At 36.4% G+C, this 18,654-nt stretch overlaps 1 protein-coding gene and 1 long non-coding RNA gene across 2 annotated transcripts in view; both read right to left on the bottom strand.

Moving 5' to 3' along the window:
• Positions 1–1,310: 1,310 nt before the first annotated feature.
• Positions 1,311–4,450, bottom strand: LOC106878994 (sigma intracellular receptor 2). The gene has a single exon (XM_014928376.3). It carries the CDS (start codon positions 2,294–2,296, stop codon positions 1,745–1,747), a length of 552 nt encoding a protein of 183 aa, XP_014783862.1. The 5' UTR covers positions 2,297–4,450; the 3' UTR covers positions 1,311–1,744.
• Positions 4,451–5,364: 914 nt separating this feature from the next.
• Positions 5,365–18,654, bottom strand: part of LOC149131567 (uncharacterized) — a 151,176-nt gene continuing 137,886 nt past the window's right edge. Inside the window, exons 2-3 of the long non-coding RNA XR_016237808.1 lie at positions 10,070–10,155; positions 5,365–5,722 (exon numbers count right to left, since the gene is read on the bottom strand). This is a non-coding gene — a long non-coding RNA (uncharacterized LOC149131567). The remainder of the gene's footprint in view (positions 5,723–10,069; positions 10,156–18,654) is intronic.

Below are 18,654 nucleotides of genomic sequence, written 5' to 3'. Positions count from 1 at the left end.
GCTGGTCTTCTCTTGGAAGAGCCCTGCTTCTCACATGGACAACTGTATGTTGGCTGCTCAAGAGTGGGCAGCAACAAAAAAACCTATTTGTATATGTTCCACAAGGGAAAACAAGGAACATAGTTTACAATGAGGTGTTATAATCACAACAGCAAGAAAGTATGTACATGATCACCTTCTTTTACGAAACTTCATTGACTTTCATATATTTATATTGATATACATATATATATACGTGTGTTTGGGTGCGTGTCTGTATATACATCTCTATATATAAAGATGATGCGTAGTCTAGACGGCGTTTTTAGATTTCATTATTCTCTTTAACCCGGGCAACGCCGGGTATTTCTGCTAGTATATATATATATATATATATATATATATATATATATATATATATATATATATTATTCTTTTACTTGATTCAGTCATTTGACTGTGGCCATGCTAGAGCACCGCTTTTCAGTTGTACAAATCGACCCCAGTACTTATTCTTTGCAAGCTTAAAGCTTATCCTGTTTCTTTTGCCGAACCGCTATGTTACGGGGACATAAACACACCAACATCGGTTGTCAAGCGATGGTGTGGGGACAAACACAGACACACACACACAAATATATACGACAGGCTTCTTTCAGTTTCCGTCTACCAAATCCACTCACAAGGCTTTGGTAGGCCCGAGGTTATAGTAGAAGGCACTTGCCAAAGGTGTCACGCGGTGGAACTGAACTCGAAACCAAATCATGTGATTGGGAAGCAAGTTTCTCACTACACAGCCAGTCCTGTACATATATATATATATATATATATATATATATATATATATATATATATATATATAAAAGCTCATAAGTCGCGAAGAAAGGACAAGATTACGGAAGTCGGAGTTGAGGGCAAAAACAAAAATATTGAATAGAAATTTTGCAAAAATGTCAACAATTAAAAAGAAACAAGCAAAAAACATTCAGAATTATAATTTGCGTCGAATTTGAAAACAGGAATTCTGAAAATAAATATAGATACTTTGTTGCTTTTCTATTCGGTTTGGGAATCTTAATCCGAACCTCCGCATGTATATATATATCGCATATATATAGTTTTTAACTGCGGAACTCGAAGTAGCTAGAGCTACTGTAAATAAAAGCGTGTAAATATTGCGTAAAAAGAAAACCCCTGGATGAAAAAAAATAGAAAACTGCCCCGTGGGAACTCGAACTCACATTTTTTGCAAAAATATGTTTACTGTTGTTTTTCGAGACGATCATCCCCCCCCCCCTTTTTTTTTGCCAATCAAACACACGCACTATATATTCGTTCTTCACTCATTTATTACTGTTCTTATTCTAACTCATGTCCATTGTCCAGAAATCTTTCGTCACACATCTGTGACCTCTTCAGCGACACTTTCCGTCTTCGTATAGTCGGAGGTCTGAAATAGCTTGCCTATGTATAAAAAAAGGGAACATAAATTTTCCAAGATTTTTCATACATTTTGAAATGTGTGGTGAAAAACATTTGAAAAACCCCGTCAAAACGAAGAAAACCCAACTTTTCCAGACCTTCGCCCTCCCAAGTAAATATGTATTGTGTGTGTGTGTGTGTGTGTGTGTGTGTGTGTGTGTGTGTGTATAGTTTACTGTTTTGTTGTATACACACATACACACACATGTAAGAAAGTGCTTTTATGTATGTGTATGTGTGCTATTTCTTTGTAACTTTTTTTTTCTCCTTAATCAAAAGAAACTCAATTAGTTTTTCGAGATAAACCCGTTTGTGGGGTCTCATTTATAGTCTTGTATGCGGTACTGGTGAGGGCATCAGCTAACATAACCAAAGGTGTAAGAAGATAAGGAGAATATACCGTAGCTAGCAGGTACCTTTCTGATGGAGTCACAGGTCCAGCGTACCTCAATTTCTTCGTCTCGAGCGATCGAAAATCGTAATTCAATATATGGTATAATATTGGTAAAAGTGTAGTGGCAGTGTGCGTGGCGTAAATGACAATAGGTAGACGAATCCAAGGACAGCTTTTAACCCCTTTCCAATAGGCGTAGGCCGCCACGAAGAAGAACGGGAATTGTAAGAAAAATTCGCATAGTAAAAATGCTTCGTACCATGTGGGTGCTTGTAATAGTAACGGGTCCTTCATTGTAGTACAATATTTGTTGAGTAAATCCCTGAAAACAGCCGGGTACATCCATGACGGTAGGTAAACTTGTGAATCGAAAAAGATCGAGATGCCAATATGCGATGTGAAGTAGATGAAAAAGATATTATCGATAAAACGTCGTCTCATTGCTTAAAATTCAATGACGGTTCCGAATTAAAGCAATAATTACAATAATGATAAATGTTATTAAAATTTATTATTATGATAGTAATGGTATTTTTAGTTTTCCTTTTGTGAAAGAAAGTTGGGACGATATCGGGGCTTTTCACAAAACTACTTTTACTAGACTGGCAAAATGTCATAGATATGAGATCTGTTTAGCGACCACGGAAGAATTTAGTTTTGCTTCTAGATTTCTAATTTCTTTCTTGATTTATTGGGGTTAGGCTGCAACCTGAACGCTTGTCCTAGTCTTGTTGTTGACGTTGTTTATGAATTTATTTGATACAATTGTTCACTCCTGTGGTGGTGTTGTGTGGGTGAGAGAGAGAGAAAGAGAGTGAGGGAAGTGAGAGAGAAAGAAGCTATATATGTGTCTGTGTGTGAGAGAGAGAGAAAGGGGCTGTGAGAGAGCGAGAGAGAGAGATTAAGAGAATAAAGAGATTGTGTAGGGGAAGTGAGAGGAGAGAGAGAGAGAGAGAGAGAGAGAGAGAGAGAGAGAGAGAGAGAGAGAGAGATAGTGTGTGTTTCTGTATCAGTGTGTGTGTGTGTGTGCGTGCGTCCGTTTGGAAGGTGTAACTATAGAAAGATTAAGCTGTGTTTTCTAGCCGGTCAGGGTCAGCGGTCGTGCGACCGCGAAGAGATTTTGTCGTGGGAGGAAAATTGCAGCAATAACAACACGCAAATAATTCAACAACAAAACAAACCTGAATAGCAGAAAGAAAAAATGATCACCAAACCGCAGCACGACGTTTACAAAAAAATTCATCCGCTGCCATCAAAGTGAAGGCGCGTGGCTTAGTGTTTGGGGTGTTCCCTTCACGATCTCAAGATCGTGATTTCGATCCCCAGACCTTGCGGTGCGATGTGCTCTTGGACAAAGCACATGATTTCACATTGGTCCAGTCCACTCTGCTATAAATGAGTGACCCTGCAATGAACTGGCTCCCGTTCAAAGGAGATGTGACCTCAGTCATTCATACGCCATTGAAGCAGGATAACGGTTCTATGAGTTCTAGAACTCGAAGATAAGTAATGAAAGTGGTACGCTATTATCAAAGATCACCCTAAATCTGAAGCTAGGAAATATTACCTCTGGAGAAAATCTCATCTCATCTATCGGACGTCCCCCGCCAAAAATCTATGGATGACCTTACGTTTTTCATTCGCACACTGGTTTCAGTGATTGGCGCACAGCCATGCTGAAGAATTATCTTCAAGGCTTTTATTTTCTATTTTAATTACCCTTTTTTTACACGAGACTGTTAGATATTAGACACACACACATAATTATTTGAGTATTGGCAATATTCCTAGTAGTTAGCCGGTGAAGCACGTTCGCTGCTTAGGGCTACCTGACGTCATCCACGGTAATTACATAATTGTCGCTGGATCCACCTCGAGAATTCCTCAGTGAACGTTGGGTATATAACAAATGGTAGAGACGGAAAATGGAATCTACGAGAAACTTTATTGCTCACAACGATCGTTCCGAACCATCTTGAATCGATCCCTCGCGGGTGGGGTACTGTATAACTGGTTATGGTGCATCACTCGGTGCAGAAGTGTCTCGTCAGATGATTCCTGCCCAACGGCTTCAATCTACGGTCACTAACATCATGGTGTATTAAAACTGAGCGAAACGGGTCATGTTTAACGAGATACCCCTTATAACATCACCTGACAAGGCACTTCTGCACCGAGTAATGCAACACAACCAGTTGTACAGTATTCCACCAGCAAGAGATCGATGATAAACTGCTTTGATGATCGCTGTTGCTATCATCACGGAGCTTTCTACTGACATATCCATGCATAGTCTTCTGCTCACACAGGATCATCCTTTCATCTGATGATACGTTGCGGTAGAGTCGTGCGTCTTCTTTGAGCATGTATTCTAGATTATCGGACAAAGAGTGTTGCTCAAGGAACTGCCTTCCAAGTCTTATTATGTTATCAGCCTCATGCAGGCAGCCTTGATCAAGGGATGCACTTCGACGCTTGGTGGTTGAAAGGTGTTACAGAAGGGATATGATGTGACATCCAAAGGTATTTTGGATCGACGTTAAGCCTCTGCCGCCTGGTTTTCGGTTTAAGTAGAGCTAGTCTACGTCACTGTTTATTGGCACATGCGTGCGTATATATATATATATATATATATATATATATATATATATATATATATATATATATATATACGAGGGGTGTATGAAAAGTTTTGAGCCTTCAAGTCTTGTACCTTCATCAGAAGTTTTGTACCATGTTTTTTTTTGTTTTTTATTTGAGGCTCAAGACTTTTCATACACCCTCGTATATGTATGTAAAAGGCGGCGCTCCAGCATGGCCGCAGTTAAATGACTGAAACAAGTAAAAGAATCTATCTCTATCTATCTATATATATATATATATATATATATATATATATGTATGTGTGCGTGTATATATATATATATCTATATATATACGCACACATACATACACACATAAATACACACACACACACACACACACATTTTACATCACGTTTACGAGGTCAATGTTCTCGCTCACTTTTCACAGTCAGTGTATCAGTGTTCGCAGCAGAAGTCTGTTTGTCTTACGTGGTGTTATATCTATTTCCTCTCTCCCCCTTCTCAATCCTCTGGGCGCACTGATTTTACGATTCATGTAAATACAATCAATTCTGTGTCATTTTAGGGCAATAACCTTTTGGTCAAAGCGAAATTTTAAATTCCTGGTGCGATGGTTGGTAAAATAACGTGTGCATCTGTGGCGAATTGGTCGAAAAGCTTGCTTCGAGCTTTGTGCTCTGGACTATCAACGATCAGTGTTCAATTCCAAGCCGTGGTGAATTTTTGTCTTTCATCCGTATTGTTCCATAAAAAAAAAATAAAATAAAATAAAAAGTAGAAAACTCAACGAAATGTAAGAGATTCGGACCGAATGCCTTGCAGGTCTAGCTTCGTCTTTTGATGGTCTGAGTTCAAATACCACTGGCGTTAATTACACATTTTTTCATCCTTTCGAGCTCAAAAAAAAAAAGAGAAAAAAATTCATAAATAAATAAAATAAATCTTTTTTTTGTTTCAGTCATTAGAGTGCGGCCAAGCTGGGGCACCTCCTGGCAGAGTTGTCAGTCGAACTAATCGGTCCGCAGTACCTTTTTCTTTAAGTCTGACACTTATTCTATCAGTCATTTTGCCGAACCGCAAAGTTAAGGGGGCGTGAACACTCCAACACCGGTTGTTAAGTGGTGGTGGAGGACAAACACAGACAGAAATCCACACACCGAAGCTATAGTAGTCACACTTGTCCAAGGTGCCACGAAGCGGAACTGAGCCTGGAGCCATGTGATTGGGAAGCAAGCTTCTTACCGCACAGCCACGCCTGCGCCTATAAGAAGATAAAGAAAACAAAAGGAAAATCAGAGCGTCGGAATAGATAACTTGCGATTTGCGTTTCAGGCCTTTTTAGGTAACTGTTTGCCTTTCATCGCTAAAAAGTAATGTAATCGAATGAGGAGAGCGAAGGATTGACAGGAATGTTCTGTGTATCAGTTTTGGCTCTTGCTGTTCTAATGTTCAATTCCTACCAAAGTGAAAGTCATCTTATCTTTTGCTTCTTTCAGTCATTAAACAGCGGCCATGCTGGAGCACTGCCTAGAAGGGTTTAGCCGAATGAATCAATCCCAGTACTTATTTGTTATCTTAAGCCTGACTCTTATTCCATAGCTCTCTTGTCGAACCATCAAGTTACAGGGACGTAAACACTCCAACACCGGTTGAAAGACAAAAATTCACCACGGCTTGGAATTGAACACTGATCGTTGATAGTCCAGAGCACAAAGCTCGAAGCAAGCTTTTCGACCAATTCGCCACAGATGCACACGTTATTTTACCAACCATCGCACCAGGAATTTAAAATTTCGCTTTGACCAAAAGGTTATTGCCCTAAAATGACACAGAATTGATTGTATTTACATGAATCGTAAAATCAGTGCGCCCAGAGGATTGAGATGTGGGATGTGGGATAAACGCAGATACGCGCACACATACATGCGCGCACGCACGCACACACTGAGGATAGCCCTGCATTTAAATTGATGTAATGATTGCATTGTTCAATTAAATGGAGCCACTTGAAGTAGTTGTACTACATCACCTCTGGATATCCTGTTGCTTATTTTGATTATATATATACATATATATATATATATATATATATATATATATATATATATATATAGAAACATACATTGACACACAAACATATCTATCTGTCTATCTATCTATATTTATATATATGTATACATATAGGAGTGGCTCTGTGGTAAGAAGCTTGCTTCCTAACCACGTGGTTCTGGGTTCAGTCTTACTGCGTGACACCTTGGGTGTCTTCTACTATAGCCTCGGGCCAACGAAAACCTTGTGAGTGGATTTTATAGACAGAAACTGAAAGAAGCCCATTATGTGTGTGTGTGTGTGTGTGTGTGTATTCACATGTATATATAAATAAGTATCAATTGATGGACAGGTGTCAATTCGTTACAGCCATTTCTAATAACTTCTTTAATTGATTTATGATTAAAAGAGTCGTTAGAAATGGCTGCAACGAATTGACACCAGTCCTTCAATTGTAAATGATTTATAATATTTTATTCACCTATCACGGAACATGCCCTTCACAAATTCTGAAATAAATTATGGACTGTATATCTAATAAAATGTCCATAGCTCAAGAGTGGATTTCTTTACTCAGCTGATGGGTCTAATTGCCTGCAGGCACTGCAAGAATATCATTCAGCCGGAACTTATGCATGAAATTTGATATTTACTTAATATTGTTGTGTGTGTATATTATTCTGTGCTAATGAGGTGCCTCAAGTACCAAATTCAACTGAATCTTATACATACATACATATATGTACATTAAAATAAATATTTGTGTGTGCGCATGTGTTTGTCACCCCTCCCACCGCTATCACTACCACTTGACAAAAGAAACGAATAGAATAAGTACCAGGCTTTAAAAAATGAAAAGTAGTGGGGTTGATCCATTCAATTAAAAATATTCTTCAAAGTGGTGTTCCAGCATGGCTGCAGTCTAATAATTAAAACAAGTAAAAGAATATATATATATATATATATATATATATATATATATATATATATATATATATATATATGATCAGAATAAGCAACAAGGATATCCAGAGGTAATGCAGTACGATCATTTCATGCAACTCCATTTAATTTAATTAGATTCTATGTATTTGCGCAGCTGAGGATTGGTCTGCATTTTAAATTGATGTAATGATTACATCAGATCACAACTATGTAGGACGTACCCCTTTGAGAATACCATATGCACCAATGATAACTGCATGGTATGTAGGATTAACTGTAGAATTAGAAATGTAGTTTACAGCATAAGATGCATGGAAGGTGTTTATAAAGACATGAACATGACATACATAGGGGAGACATCTAGGAGCATAACGGAATGACTAAATGAACATCTGAAACAATATGACGACAAAAAACAGTCCTCCATACTCTACCAACATGGAGGCAACTTGGGTCAACTTAATATCTGCATCTTATCCAAGCACTCAAAAGACCCAACACTCAGACAAATACGAGGGTACGTCCTTATAAATGAAACTTCCCCAATACTAAATAGGAAATATACATAGTAGATATCATACCCCCATACCCACAGTTTACACAGTTAGAGTAGAATAGTTAGTGGTCTGTTGTGTAGATAGATGTATGTGTGTGTGTGGGGGGTATATATGTGTATATGCAACATGTATGTAAGCATATGGATATGAAAATAAACAGCTCAACATATAGACGGATAGGTACATAGGTTATATGAACAGACAAGCACACATATGCAAATGGAGACTGGAACACATGACCATAAATACACACACACTTTACTCACACAAGGACACATATGGAGACACATGTCCACATATATGAAGATGCACATACATACAAACACAGTACATAGTTGCAAAATACATACACACACACTCAGACATGCACACACAAGGAGACAGAGGTGCATCCATATACAAACACATGCACACACACGGACATGCAAGCACATGAATATGCAGAATACATACATACAGATGCACACACATGCATACATATATACATATGCATACACACACATATATACATACACAGACATGCATACATAAATACATGCAAGCATAAACACACACACACTCACACACACTGACCCACGCACATGCGCACAAACAAACAAAAAGGAACGCAGTGTAAATAACGGACAGAGTCAGGACTATTGAAAAGGTTCCAAGACGCAACGAGAATTTCAGGAAAATAAAAATAAGAAATAAGTGGAAATTTTGCCGGTGAGTGAGTTGAATTATAAGGCACAAAAAGAAAATGACTCTCCCCAGACTCAACAGAATATGCTTCAACACACGAACTCACATAAAGAATCTTGCAAACCAAATCCAAAAACGAAATATATATATATATGCATTCACATTTATACGCATGTATTGACTCAAACATATTCAACTGCCAGCAAATACACGAATGCATAAAATGGTAAAATATCGACAAAGGCGCGCGCGCGTATGTGAAATTCAGTGGGACAGCGAGAGAAAACTACAATAACGATAACCCTTACATAAAACTTTAAGAGTTATCGCCCCTGAATGGAGATATTTCTTTTCTTTTGAAATGTGCTTATTTATTCATATATACATATATATATATATGCGCATGCCTACATACATTTATACATACGCGCATGCAGGCATGGATTGCACAAACATGCACGTGCGTAAATACGTAAACAAACAATATATATTGCAATTATTGGAATAAGCAAATTAGACACAAGAAATATATCAAACACAAAATATGTTTCCATGCAAAATGAAAGAATGCAAAAAGTGGAAACTTTCAGATGATTTTGTATGTATAAATATAGATATATTTCTATAAAAAAATGTCCCAACTTACAGAGTACAAAGGACAGAAATTTGAAGGGATGGCACAAAGATATACTTACTATTTCTGCTGTCGTTGTTATTGTTGCTTCTATTTAAATAGGAAGTGTCTAGTTTTTTTTTATTATTCGGGGAGGAAACGATGCTAGCTAAGCTATGCATGAGACTATAACCTATCTTTATTACTTAACTATTAATAAGTTTCAAATATATGCTACTCTTATCAAAGTGTTTATTTATAATGTCAAATATTAGCTTAGCTAAGTTGGTCTTTATTTGCATCTCATATCTCTCTGGTTCATTTGCTAGTTCGCTCTTTTGCCTATCGACTTCAAGCTTCACACTGCAAAATAGTATGATTCTAATATATTGAGCCTTCTGGTCCCAACTCGAGGCCCTGTTGTTCTTCCTTTCTGTTATTTTATGTATTTGTATTCACTCTGATGAAGCTCCATGTACTAGATCGAATGTGGCTATAAAGATGACGAATATTATTTTTGGAATTTTCTTTGTAAGCACTGACTGACATTGGCAGCCGAAATGGCCCTAAGAAATGTTATGTTTTATATTAAAAACTAATTAAGCAATGTTGGTCAATTTGTTTGTTGATGAAAAGTTTTCTCCATTTTCTGCTTATTCAAATTATATATATATATATATATATATATATATATATTGTTATGATAAAGATGAGATAGTCAGCAGGAAAGATTATACTAAAAAAAATGTTTCTTTCTTACCTTGCGACTGGCTGAATAATTGCAAAATAGAATGGAGTCTTCATTCTTGTCGGACCTAACTCCAGCATTCTTTACATGTGTGATACCTAAGAAAAAGGTAAAGAAACCTTTGATTTTGTGTTTTAAGCAACAAGTTGTAGTCTTCGGGACTGTAATTTCACAAGAAGATGCAAAATGTACGGTGAATGTAGTTACATCTTTATTATTTCATTTTCACATTGTGGTTGCCGAAACCACGTGTTGAATAAGTCTTAATATTTAGACATCATGAAATTTTCCCTTATAACTACTTGTAGGTAGATCAAATGTGAAATATTCTTTTTAAATGTAGTATGCTGGTAGTAATGTATGAGATATTTAAATCAGAAATCGCTCTACCTATAGTTACATTGATCTCTTGGAGGTTTTAAAGTATTTTTTCAAAAGCTAGTCTTCACACATCTTACCAACTCAGCACCATCTTGGATATATATTATATCTGCATGAAGAAACCAGGCTAAAACAGAATACAGCTGGATGGTCTTCCTAATGCAAACCACTTTGCAGAGTGTACTGGGTGCTTTTTGTGGCACCATCACCACTGCTTTTTATGTGGCACCAGCACCAATACTTCTTACATGGTACCTTGGTTTTAGGATATCAATTCTGTTGTGATGGGCAGGTCTTCTTGAGTACAACAATGTGTCATATATCACAGTCCTTTGTTACTTCCTTCATAAGGCTCAGCATTTTGTGATCAGCCTTCAATATTTCGCCCAATGTCTATCTAGGTCTCCCACTTTCACAACTTCCCTCTATTTCTTTATGAAACTGCTCTCATCCCTCTGCATCACATGACCAACAGGGTTCTTTCAGTTTCCATCTACCAAATCCACTCACAAGGCCTTGGTTGGCCCAAGATTATACAAGAAGACACTTGCCCAAGATGCCATGCTGTAGGACTAAATCCAGAACCATGTGGTTGGGAAGCAAGCTTCTTACCACATGGCCATACCTGTACTGATATATCTATATATATAAAAATGAGAATGTGTGTCTGTCTGTCTGTCTGTGTGAATCCCTAAAACTCGAGAACTACGCAACCAATTTCATTCAAATTTTACACATGCCTTACTTAGGGTTCCAGTTGTGTTTTAGTCAAAAAAAATTATTAACTTCTTGCAGAGTTCGAGCACACGGCAACATAATATCTCCTCCACTATTTAAGTATTACGTGTCAAAAGTGAAACAAAAACACTCATGTCAAATACTTTCACTTTAAAAATGAAACTATTCCACTAACTGAAACAATCACATTTCGATACTGTAGTGACAGATACTTTCACAGAGAGAGAAAGAGAGAGAGAAAGAGGGAGAGAGAAAGAGAGAGAGAGAGAGAGATGTACACGTATATGTATATATATATATAGATCTATACATACATGTATATGTATACATATGTGTAGATGTATATATATATATATATATATATAGATGTACATGTAACATGTACACATATATACATATATACATGCATACAGATATCTATACATATATACACCCATCACACACACATACACATGCACACAAACACACACATTAGTCATTTGTTTTCTTATCCAAAACTACGTCAAAAGTACTGAATGGATCTTTATGAAATTTGGAAATTATATTCTTTGCATAACGGTCATAACTCCCATGAAAATTCATATATTTTTGATGTTGATGAAATTTTAACCCGAACATAACAGATGAGCATTATTTAGAAAATGATGTCACACGTTATCGAGGCTACCATTCTTTCTGGATGTGCAAAAGGGGATGACGCCTTTATTCCAAGAATTCCTCTTACTCCATCAGGAGCAGACATTCCTTTTACATTCAGAAGACTACAATTCCCCCTTCGTGTGACTTTTGCCATGTCCATAAACAAATATCAGGGTCAAACACTATCTGTAGCTGGTCTTCTCTTGGAAGAGCCCTGCTTCTCACATGGACAACTGTATGTTGACTGCTCAAGAGTGGGCAGCAACAAAAAACATATTTGTATATGCTCCACAAGGGAAAACAAGGAACATAGTTTACAATGAGGTGTTATAATCACAACAGCAAGAAAGTACGTACATGATCACCTTCTTTTACGAAACTTCATTGACTTTCATATATTTATATTGACATACATATATATACATGTGTTTGGGTGCGTGTGTGTATATACATCTCTATATATAAAGATGATGCGTAGTCTAGACGGCGTTTTTAGATTTCATTATTCTCTTTAACCCGGGCAACGCCGGGTATTTCTGCTAGTATATATATATATATATATATATATATATATATATATATATATATCAGGTCATCCCATAAGTTCTGTCCAAATTTTGAATAAAGAAAACAAGTGATCAAATGTTATATTTAATTGAAATTAAATCCTCAATGTACTTTCCTTGATTATCTATGACTTCCTTCCATCTAGTTACAAGCTTTTTAATCCCATCAATGTAAAACTCTTTTGGTTTCAAAGCAAAGAACTCTGAAATGTCAGTTTCGACCTCCTCCTGGCTTGCGAAAGTTATGTCCCCCAAATGATTCTGTAAACTACAAAACAAATGGTAGTCTGAAGAATAAGGTGGATGAGGAATTTTTTCCCAGCCAAGCTCTTCGATCTTCTGTGATGTGATCTTTGCAGTGTGGGGTCGCGCATTGTCACGATAAAACATCACTCCTTTTCAATTCACTAAAGTGGGTCTTTTTTTCTTCAAAGCTTGGTTCAAACGCTCTAATTGCTGACAGTAGACTTCAGCATTGATTATTGCATTAGGTGGTAGCAATTCAAAGTGAATTACTCCTTTGCAATCCCACCAGATAGAGAGAAGAACCTTTTTCCCATGAAGTTTTCTTCTCGGTTGTGGTTGAGCTTTTTCCCTTTTACAAAGACACTGTTTATGACATTTAACATTTTGATAGAAGATCTATTTTTCATTACTAGTTTATCCAAAAAAGGGTGAAATGAGTTCGCGAGAATGGAGAAAAGAGCAGATGTCAACTCGGGATTTGCGGTTGCTTTCAGACAATTCATGAGGCACCCATTTTCCAAGTTTAGGACCTTTCCAAGTTATTGAAGATTACGATGAACAGTTGTATAGTTTGAACTAAGCTTTATTGCCAATTCTTCAACTGATAATGCAGAGTTTTCTTCAAGTAATGCCTCAAGGAGTTTATCAAACTCAAATGGACGTCCTGTTCGATCTTCATCTTCAAGGCTGAAATCTCCACTTCTGAATTTTGCAAACCATCTTCTGCAAGTTCTTTCATTCAAGCATTCTTTCCCATAAACTGAGTGTATGTTTTGAGTCGCTTCGGCTGCAGAGTTTCCTTTTTTGTACTCATGAAGCATTATGTGCCTCAAATGCTCTTTGGATACTTCCATGTTAGAAAGGGTTTTAATCAAAGTAATATTAATTCTATTATTCTGTAAAATAATATTTAATTACTCTAAATGTACACAAATGCATAAAAATAATCTTTAATTCCATTAGACATTCTAAAATACTATTAAATTTCATTCAATTTTTAAAAAGGTAAAATCGGACAGAACTTATGGAATGACTTGATATATATATATATATATATATATATATATACACACAAATAAATACATTTCCACAGATACACAGAGAAAGATATATCTCCAACATCACCCCCATAATTTTAATATCCTCTTTTCTGGATTTCTACATAATATTCCATACTTTCATACAACCATTACATTCTGTGACAATAAATATAAAAAAAAGACTTCATCCTCCATTTTATAATGAAGGCACCAAGGAAGCAGAGACATGATGGAACAGGAAGTAAGATGGACAACACTTTTCAGAAAATATGATAACAAAATACAACAATGATAACAACAACACCAATAACAAACAGAACAACAAGGCTAGAAAACATAAAACCAAAAGAAAAAGCAACAAAGAAAATCACTAGAAAGCAAACAAGATGTCCGACAGTTAACTTTGATAGGAACAGTTTCTATGGGAAGAATTTGGTTACAAAAGCCATTATTAAGAGACTAAATTGCAAGATTATTCTCTCATAATTTGATTTACCAAACTCTTTCACACCATTTTCATTCAAATGAATTCCACCATAATACAATCTTAACATACTTTTTCCTTTTGATTTGTTGGTGGTTTGTACATGTCGGTTTATATGTATATTATGTGTGTGTGTGAATGCATATGTTTATATATATATGTGTGTGTATATATATATATATATATACACACACATACACATGTATATGTGTGTGTGCATGTATGTATATACATATGTGCATGTATATGTGGGTGTGTCTGTATATATATATGTGTGTGTGTGTGGTGTCAGGGGACCTATTTATTCTTTCCTTTTGTGTTGTTTTATTGTTTAGTTTATTTATGTTTGTTGAGGTTTAAGACTTTTGCTTTTTACTTTTTTCTTTCTCATTTCAGTTTTTCCTCTTCCTCCTCTTCTTTTGCTCTTCCATCATCATCATCATCATCATCCACTTCTTTCTCTTTCTTCATTATCCTCCTCCTCCCCTCATTCTCCTCTTCCATCTTCTTTCCTTATTTATTCAACCCCCACCCACCCACTGTGCTTCATCTCTACCCTTCTAAAAAAATTCTTTTCCTCTTTTCTTTCTTTCTCTTCTATTCATTGCTGCATCTTTCTTTCTTTCCATCTTCACAGCTTCTCCCCCCCCCCCGTCCTATCTGTCTCCTCTTTCTCTTTTCTCTCTTCTTTCTCAAACAGTTCCTCTTTAATGGTGTTCTTATTACTGTTGCTATTATTTTATTGTTGTTGTTGTTTTTACTGTTGCTAATGTTTGCAGCTAATTGTTGTTGTTGTTGCTATATAAATTCATTGTTGTGACTTGTTGTTGTTGTTGTTGGCTCAACATTATGACCACTGCTGTTGTTGTTGTTGCTGCTGTTGTTAATCAGCCTGTAAGCTAACCTCATTAACTATTCAGAAGACCCAATACTGTCCGATCACCAACATTAGCTGCTGTTCGTGACCAAATTGTCTTCTTGGTCCTTGCTGTCAGCCAATCAGAATCGAGAGATATGACACCATGTCACAGGTCAACAAGATTAATGGGGGAATGGGAGGAGGGGGGGGGCAGAGGTGGTGGTGGAATAGATTTGCATATTTGTTTTATGTAAACCAGTTGAATGGTGAGGGTGTGAGTGGCAGTGTTTGTGTGTGTGAGAAAGAGAGAGGAGGAGGAGGAGGAGGAGGGCAATAGAAAGGAACAAGAGAAAATAAATGGGGATAGGGGAGGGGTTAGGAACTGGCCTGAAAGTAATAGTGGTAGTGGCAGTGATGGTATGGATGTTGTTGTTGTTGTTGGTGGTGGTGGTGGTGGTGATGCTGCTGCAGCTGGTGTGAGTGGTAGTGAATAGAACAGTGGTACTGGTGGTGATGGTAGTTGTGGTAAAGGTGGCGATTGTGAAGGTGTTGGTGGTTGGTGGTGGTGAAATGGTGAGGAAGGTAGTGTGGTATGCATCTATAATTTCTGTGTGCAAAGTTCTCTCTGCACATCTATGATGATATCTACATGCATACACGTGTGTGTGTGTGTGTGTGCATGTGCACGCAAATGCATATGTCTGTGTGGTTAAGAAGCTTACTTTATAACCACATGGTTTCAGGTTCCATCCCACTGCATGGCACCATGGGCAAGTATCTTTAACCATAAACTTTGGGCTGACAGATGCCTTGTGATTGAATTTGGTAGATAGAAACTATGAGGAATACCATCATATATGTGTGTGTGTGTGTGTGTGTGTGTGTGTGTGTGTGTGTGTATCTTAGTGTTTCTGTTATTCGTTTTTTTTATATCCCCATACATTAACAATTCAGGGAAAGAGACCAAAAGCATATAAAAATAAGAACTGCAGTCAATTTAGTTCTATATTTAAGAGATGAGGAATTATGTACATTATTTACATTTGACAGATATTTGTCCTCATTTTGTTTGTTGTTAACACAACGTTTCGGTTGATATACCCTCCAGCCTTCATCAAGTATATTGAGGAAATTTTGAACCTGGGCTCTCATTCCTAAGGTATTTTTCAATGTTCTTTTTCTTCTTCTTCTTCTTCTTATTATTATTATTATTCAGAATCTTACAAGGTTTTTGACATACAACACAAGTCGTAAGAGGTGGTTGGTGTCCAAGATCATTACCTATCTGGGCATTACGATTTTCATGTGACTTCATATGGTTCACGTATCCTGCTTTTGACAACAGAACACGATCACATATAATACATATCTAATGTTCACATACATACAAACAAAAATACCCTGTTGTTAATGTTGAAATTCCAATGAAGGAGCCTTGGATCTAGGTTAGAAACCAGTTCTTTCTCTATCGGTAAGGAAGCTTGAAATAAACTGAATAATGACGTACATGCATAACATAAAAACATGGGTTGATCGAAAGGCAGATAGGAAAGATGAGCAAGGTGAAATTTTTAGTCCTGGCTCACATGAAAGAAAATACATCCTAACACACCTGCATATTGTACTCCTACATACACGGTATGCTTACATAAATGCCACAGAAATTTAACCAAAACATAAAAACAAAGGAACCACACAAATGAGCAAAGATGTGTATGCCCACCCCCACTGCAAAGGCTATACATAGAGTACCACTACACACAGTCCATTCCCACAAGAACATCAACCTTGAAGGCACACACACTGCCCATAAACTTTTTTTCAGAAAACTCTTGCTTACTTGCAACAATACTGACCCCAGAGATGATGATTTTGATACCAAGGGACATGACTCTAAACTTAATCCTCCGTTGAATTCGTTTCATCATCTTTTTCACAGCAACCACAAACTGGGTGTGTCTATTCACCTCCAACAATAGAGAGCAGCCACCATGTATCATTCCATAACAGCTACCCCTGAGAAGCACAGGGTTACATAATCAGACTGTTATCTAACACTCCAGTGAAACCCCTAGTGCAAAACTGATTGGTAAGATTGACTGTAATGGATTTAAAATACTGTACACTTCAATTAATATATATATATATATATATATATAAGTACAGACTTACTTGAAAAAAGGATGTGTGCGTTCAATGATGTGATAATATAAAGAATATGTATGCATGTATACACACATATATGTACATACTTACATCTACATGTGTATATAGATGCATATCAGGGTACAGGATGTTAGAACAATGAACTACAGACAACGGAACGAACACATAGGAAAACAGATAGCCACTTGGAATATTCCAGAGGCAGATGATGAAGGAATATTCCAAGGTGCTTTCCGTTTCCCTATGTGTTCGTTCCGTTGTTTGTAGTTCATTGTTCTAACGTCCTGTACCCTGATATGTATCTATGTACACATGTAGATGTAAGTATGTACATATATGTGTGTATACATGCATACATATTCTTTGTATGTTATATATATATATATATATATATATATATATATATATATATATAGATATATAGATATATATATATATATAGAGAGAGAGAGAGAGAGAGAGATGCACATGTACATTTGTGTCTGAGTATTTATGTGTGTGTGTGTATATATATATATATATATATATATATATATATATATATAAATATATATATTTGATTAGATAGATTGATAGATAGATAGATAGATAAGCAGAGAAAGAGAGAGTGAGAAGAAAAGAAAACATTTAGGACAGACCCGGATGAAGAAGCTGAAGGTGAAAGTAAAAAAATAAAAATTATATAACAAAAAAGACATTGTAACTGGAGTGGGTCTGACGTAAAAGCTGTTAAGTAGGGAATATTCTGCTGAAAGTTTCCGTCTGTAGATGCGGCAGAGCAAGTTTGAAATGATTGTAAGGAAGCTATGATGCTTTTAAAAGCCAGCTGCCCATTCCATTAATTAACTACTGTTTGCTGGGATGGAACCATGCACCGGAAGAGTACTGGTCTATTTCTAGGATATCTTAATATAAAAATAGTTAAATAGAAATAAAAATTTAAAAAATAAATAAAACATTTATGAAATGAAGTAAAAACAAAGAGTTAAGAAAGAAAAATATATAAAATATATAAAAAATAAATTCAATAAAATCTTTCTTTATTTCATTGTTGTCAGCGGTGGTGTTGGTGGTGATGTTTTCCTATTGTAATCATCCTCCTCCTCCTCCTCCTCATCATTGTTCTTACTGTTGTAGTTGCAATTATATTTGTCATTGTTATCTCTATCAACACTATCATCATCTCCATCACATTCTTTCACCTGGAAATTATCCGTGGTAGTTCCTGACCGGAGAACCCTCTGTTTGTACAGTTCTATATTTAAGAGATGAGGAATTCTGTACATTGTTTACATTATTTACATTCGACGGATATTTGTCCTCATCTTCTTTGTTGTTAACACAACATTTCAGCTGATATACCCTCCAGCCTTCTTCAAGTGCCTTGGGGAAATTTCAAACCTGGGTTCTCATTCCTAAGGTATTTTTCGATGCTATTATTATTATTATTATTGTTCAGGTCACTGCTTGGAATCGAA

Source organism: Octopus bimaculoides, chromosome 21 (assembly GCF_046866305.1).
Source record: "Octopus bimaculoides isolate indiv1 chromosome 21, ASM4686630v1, whole genome shotgun sequence".
In the NCBI taxonomy this organism is placed as follows: Eukaryota; Metazoa; Mollusca; class Cephalopoda; order Octopoda; family Octopodidae; genus Octopus; species Octopus bimaculoides.
Note: the sequence above shows the minus strand (reverse complement) of the source record. Positions and strands in the feature narration are given on the sequence as shown.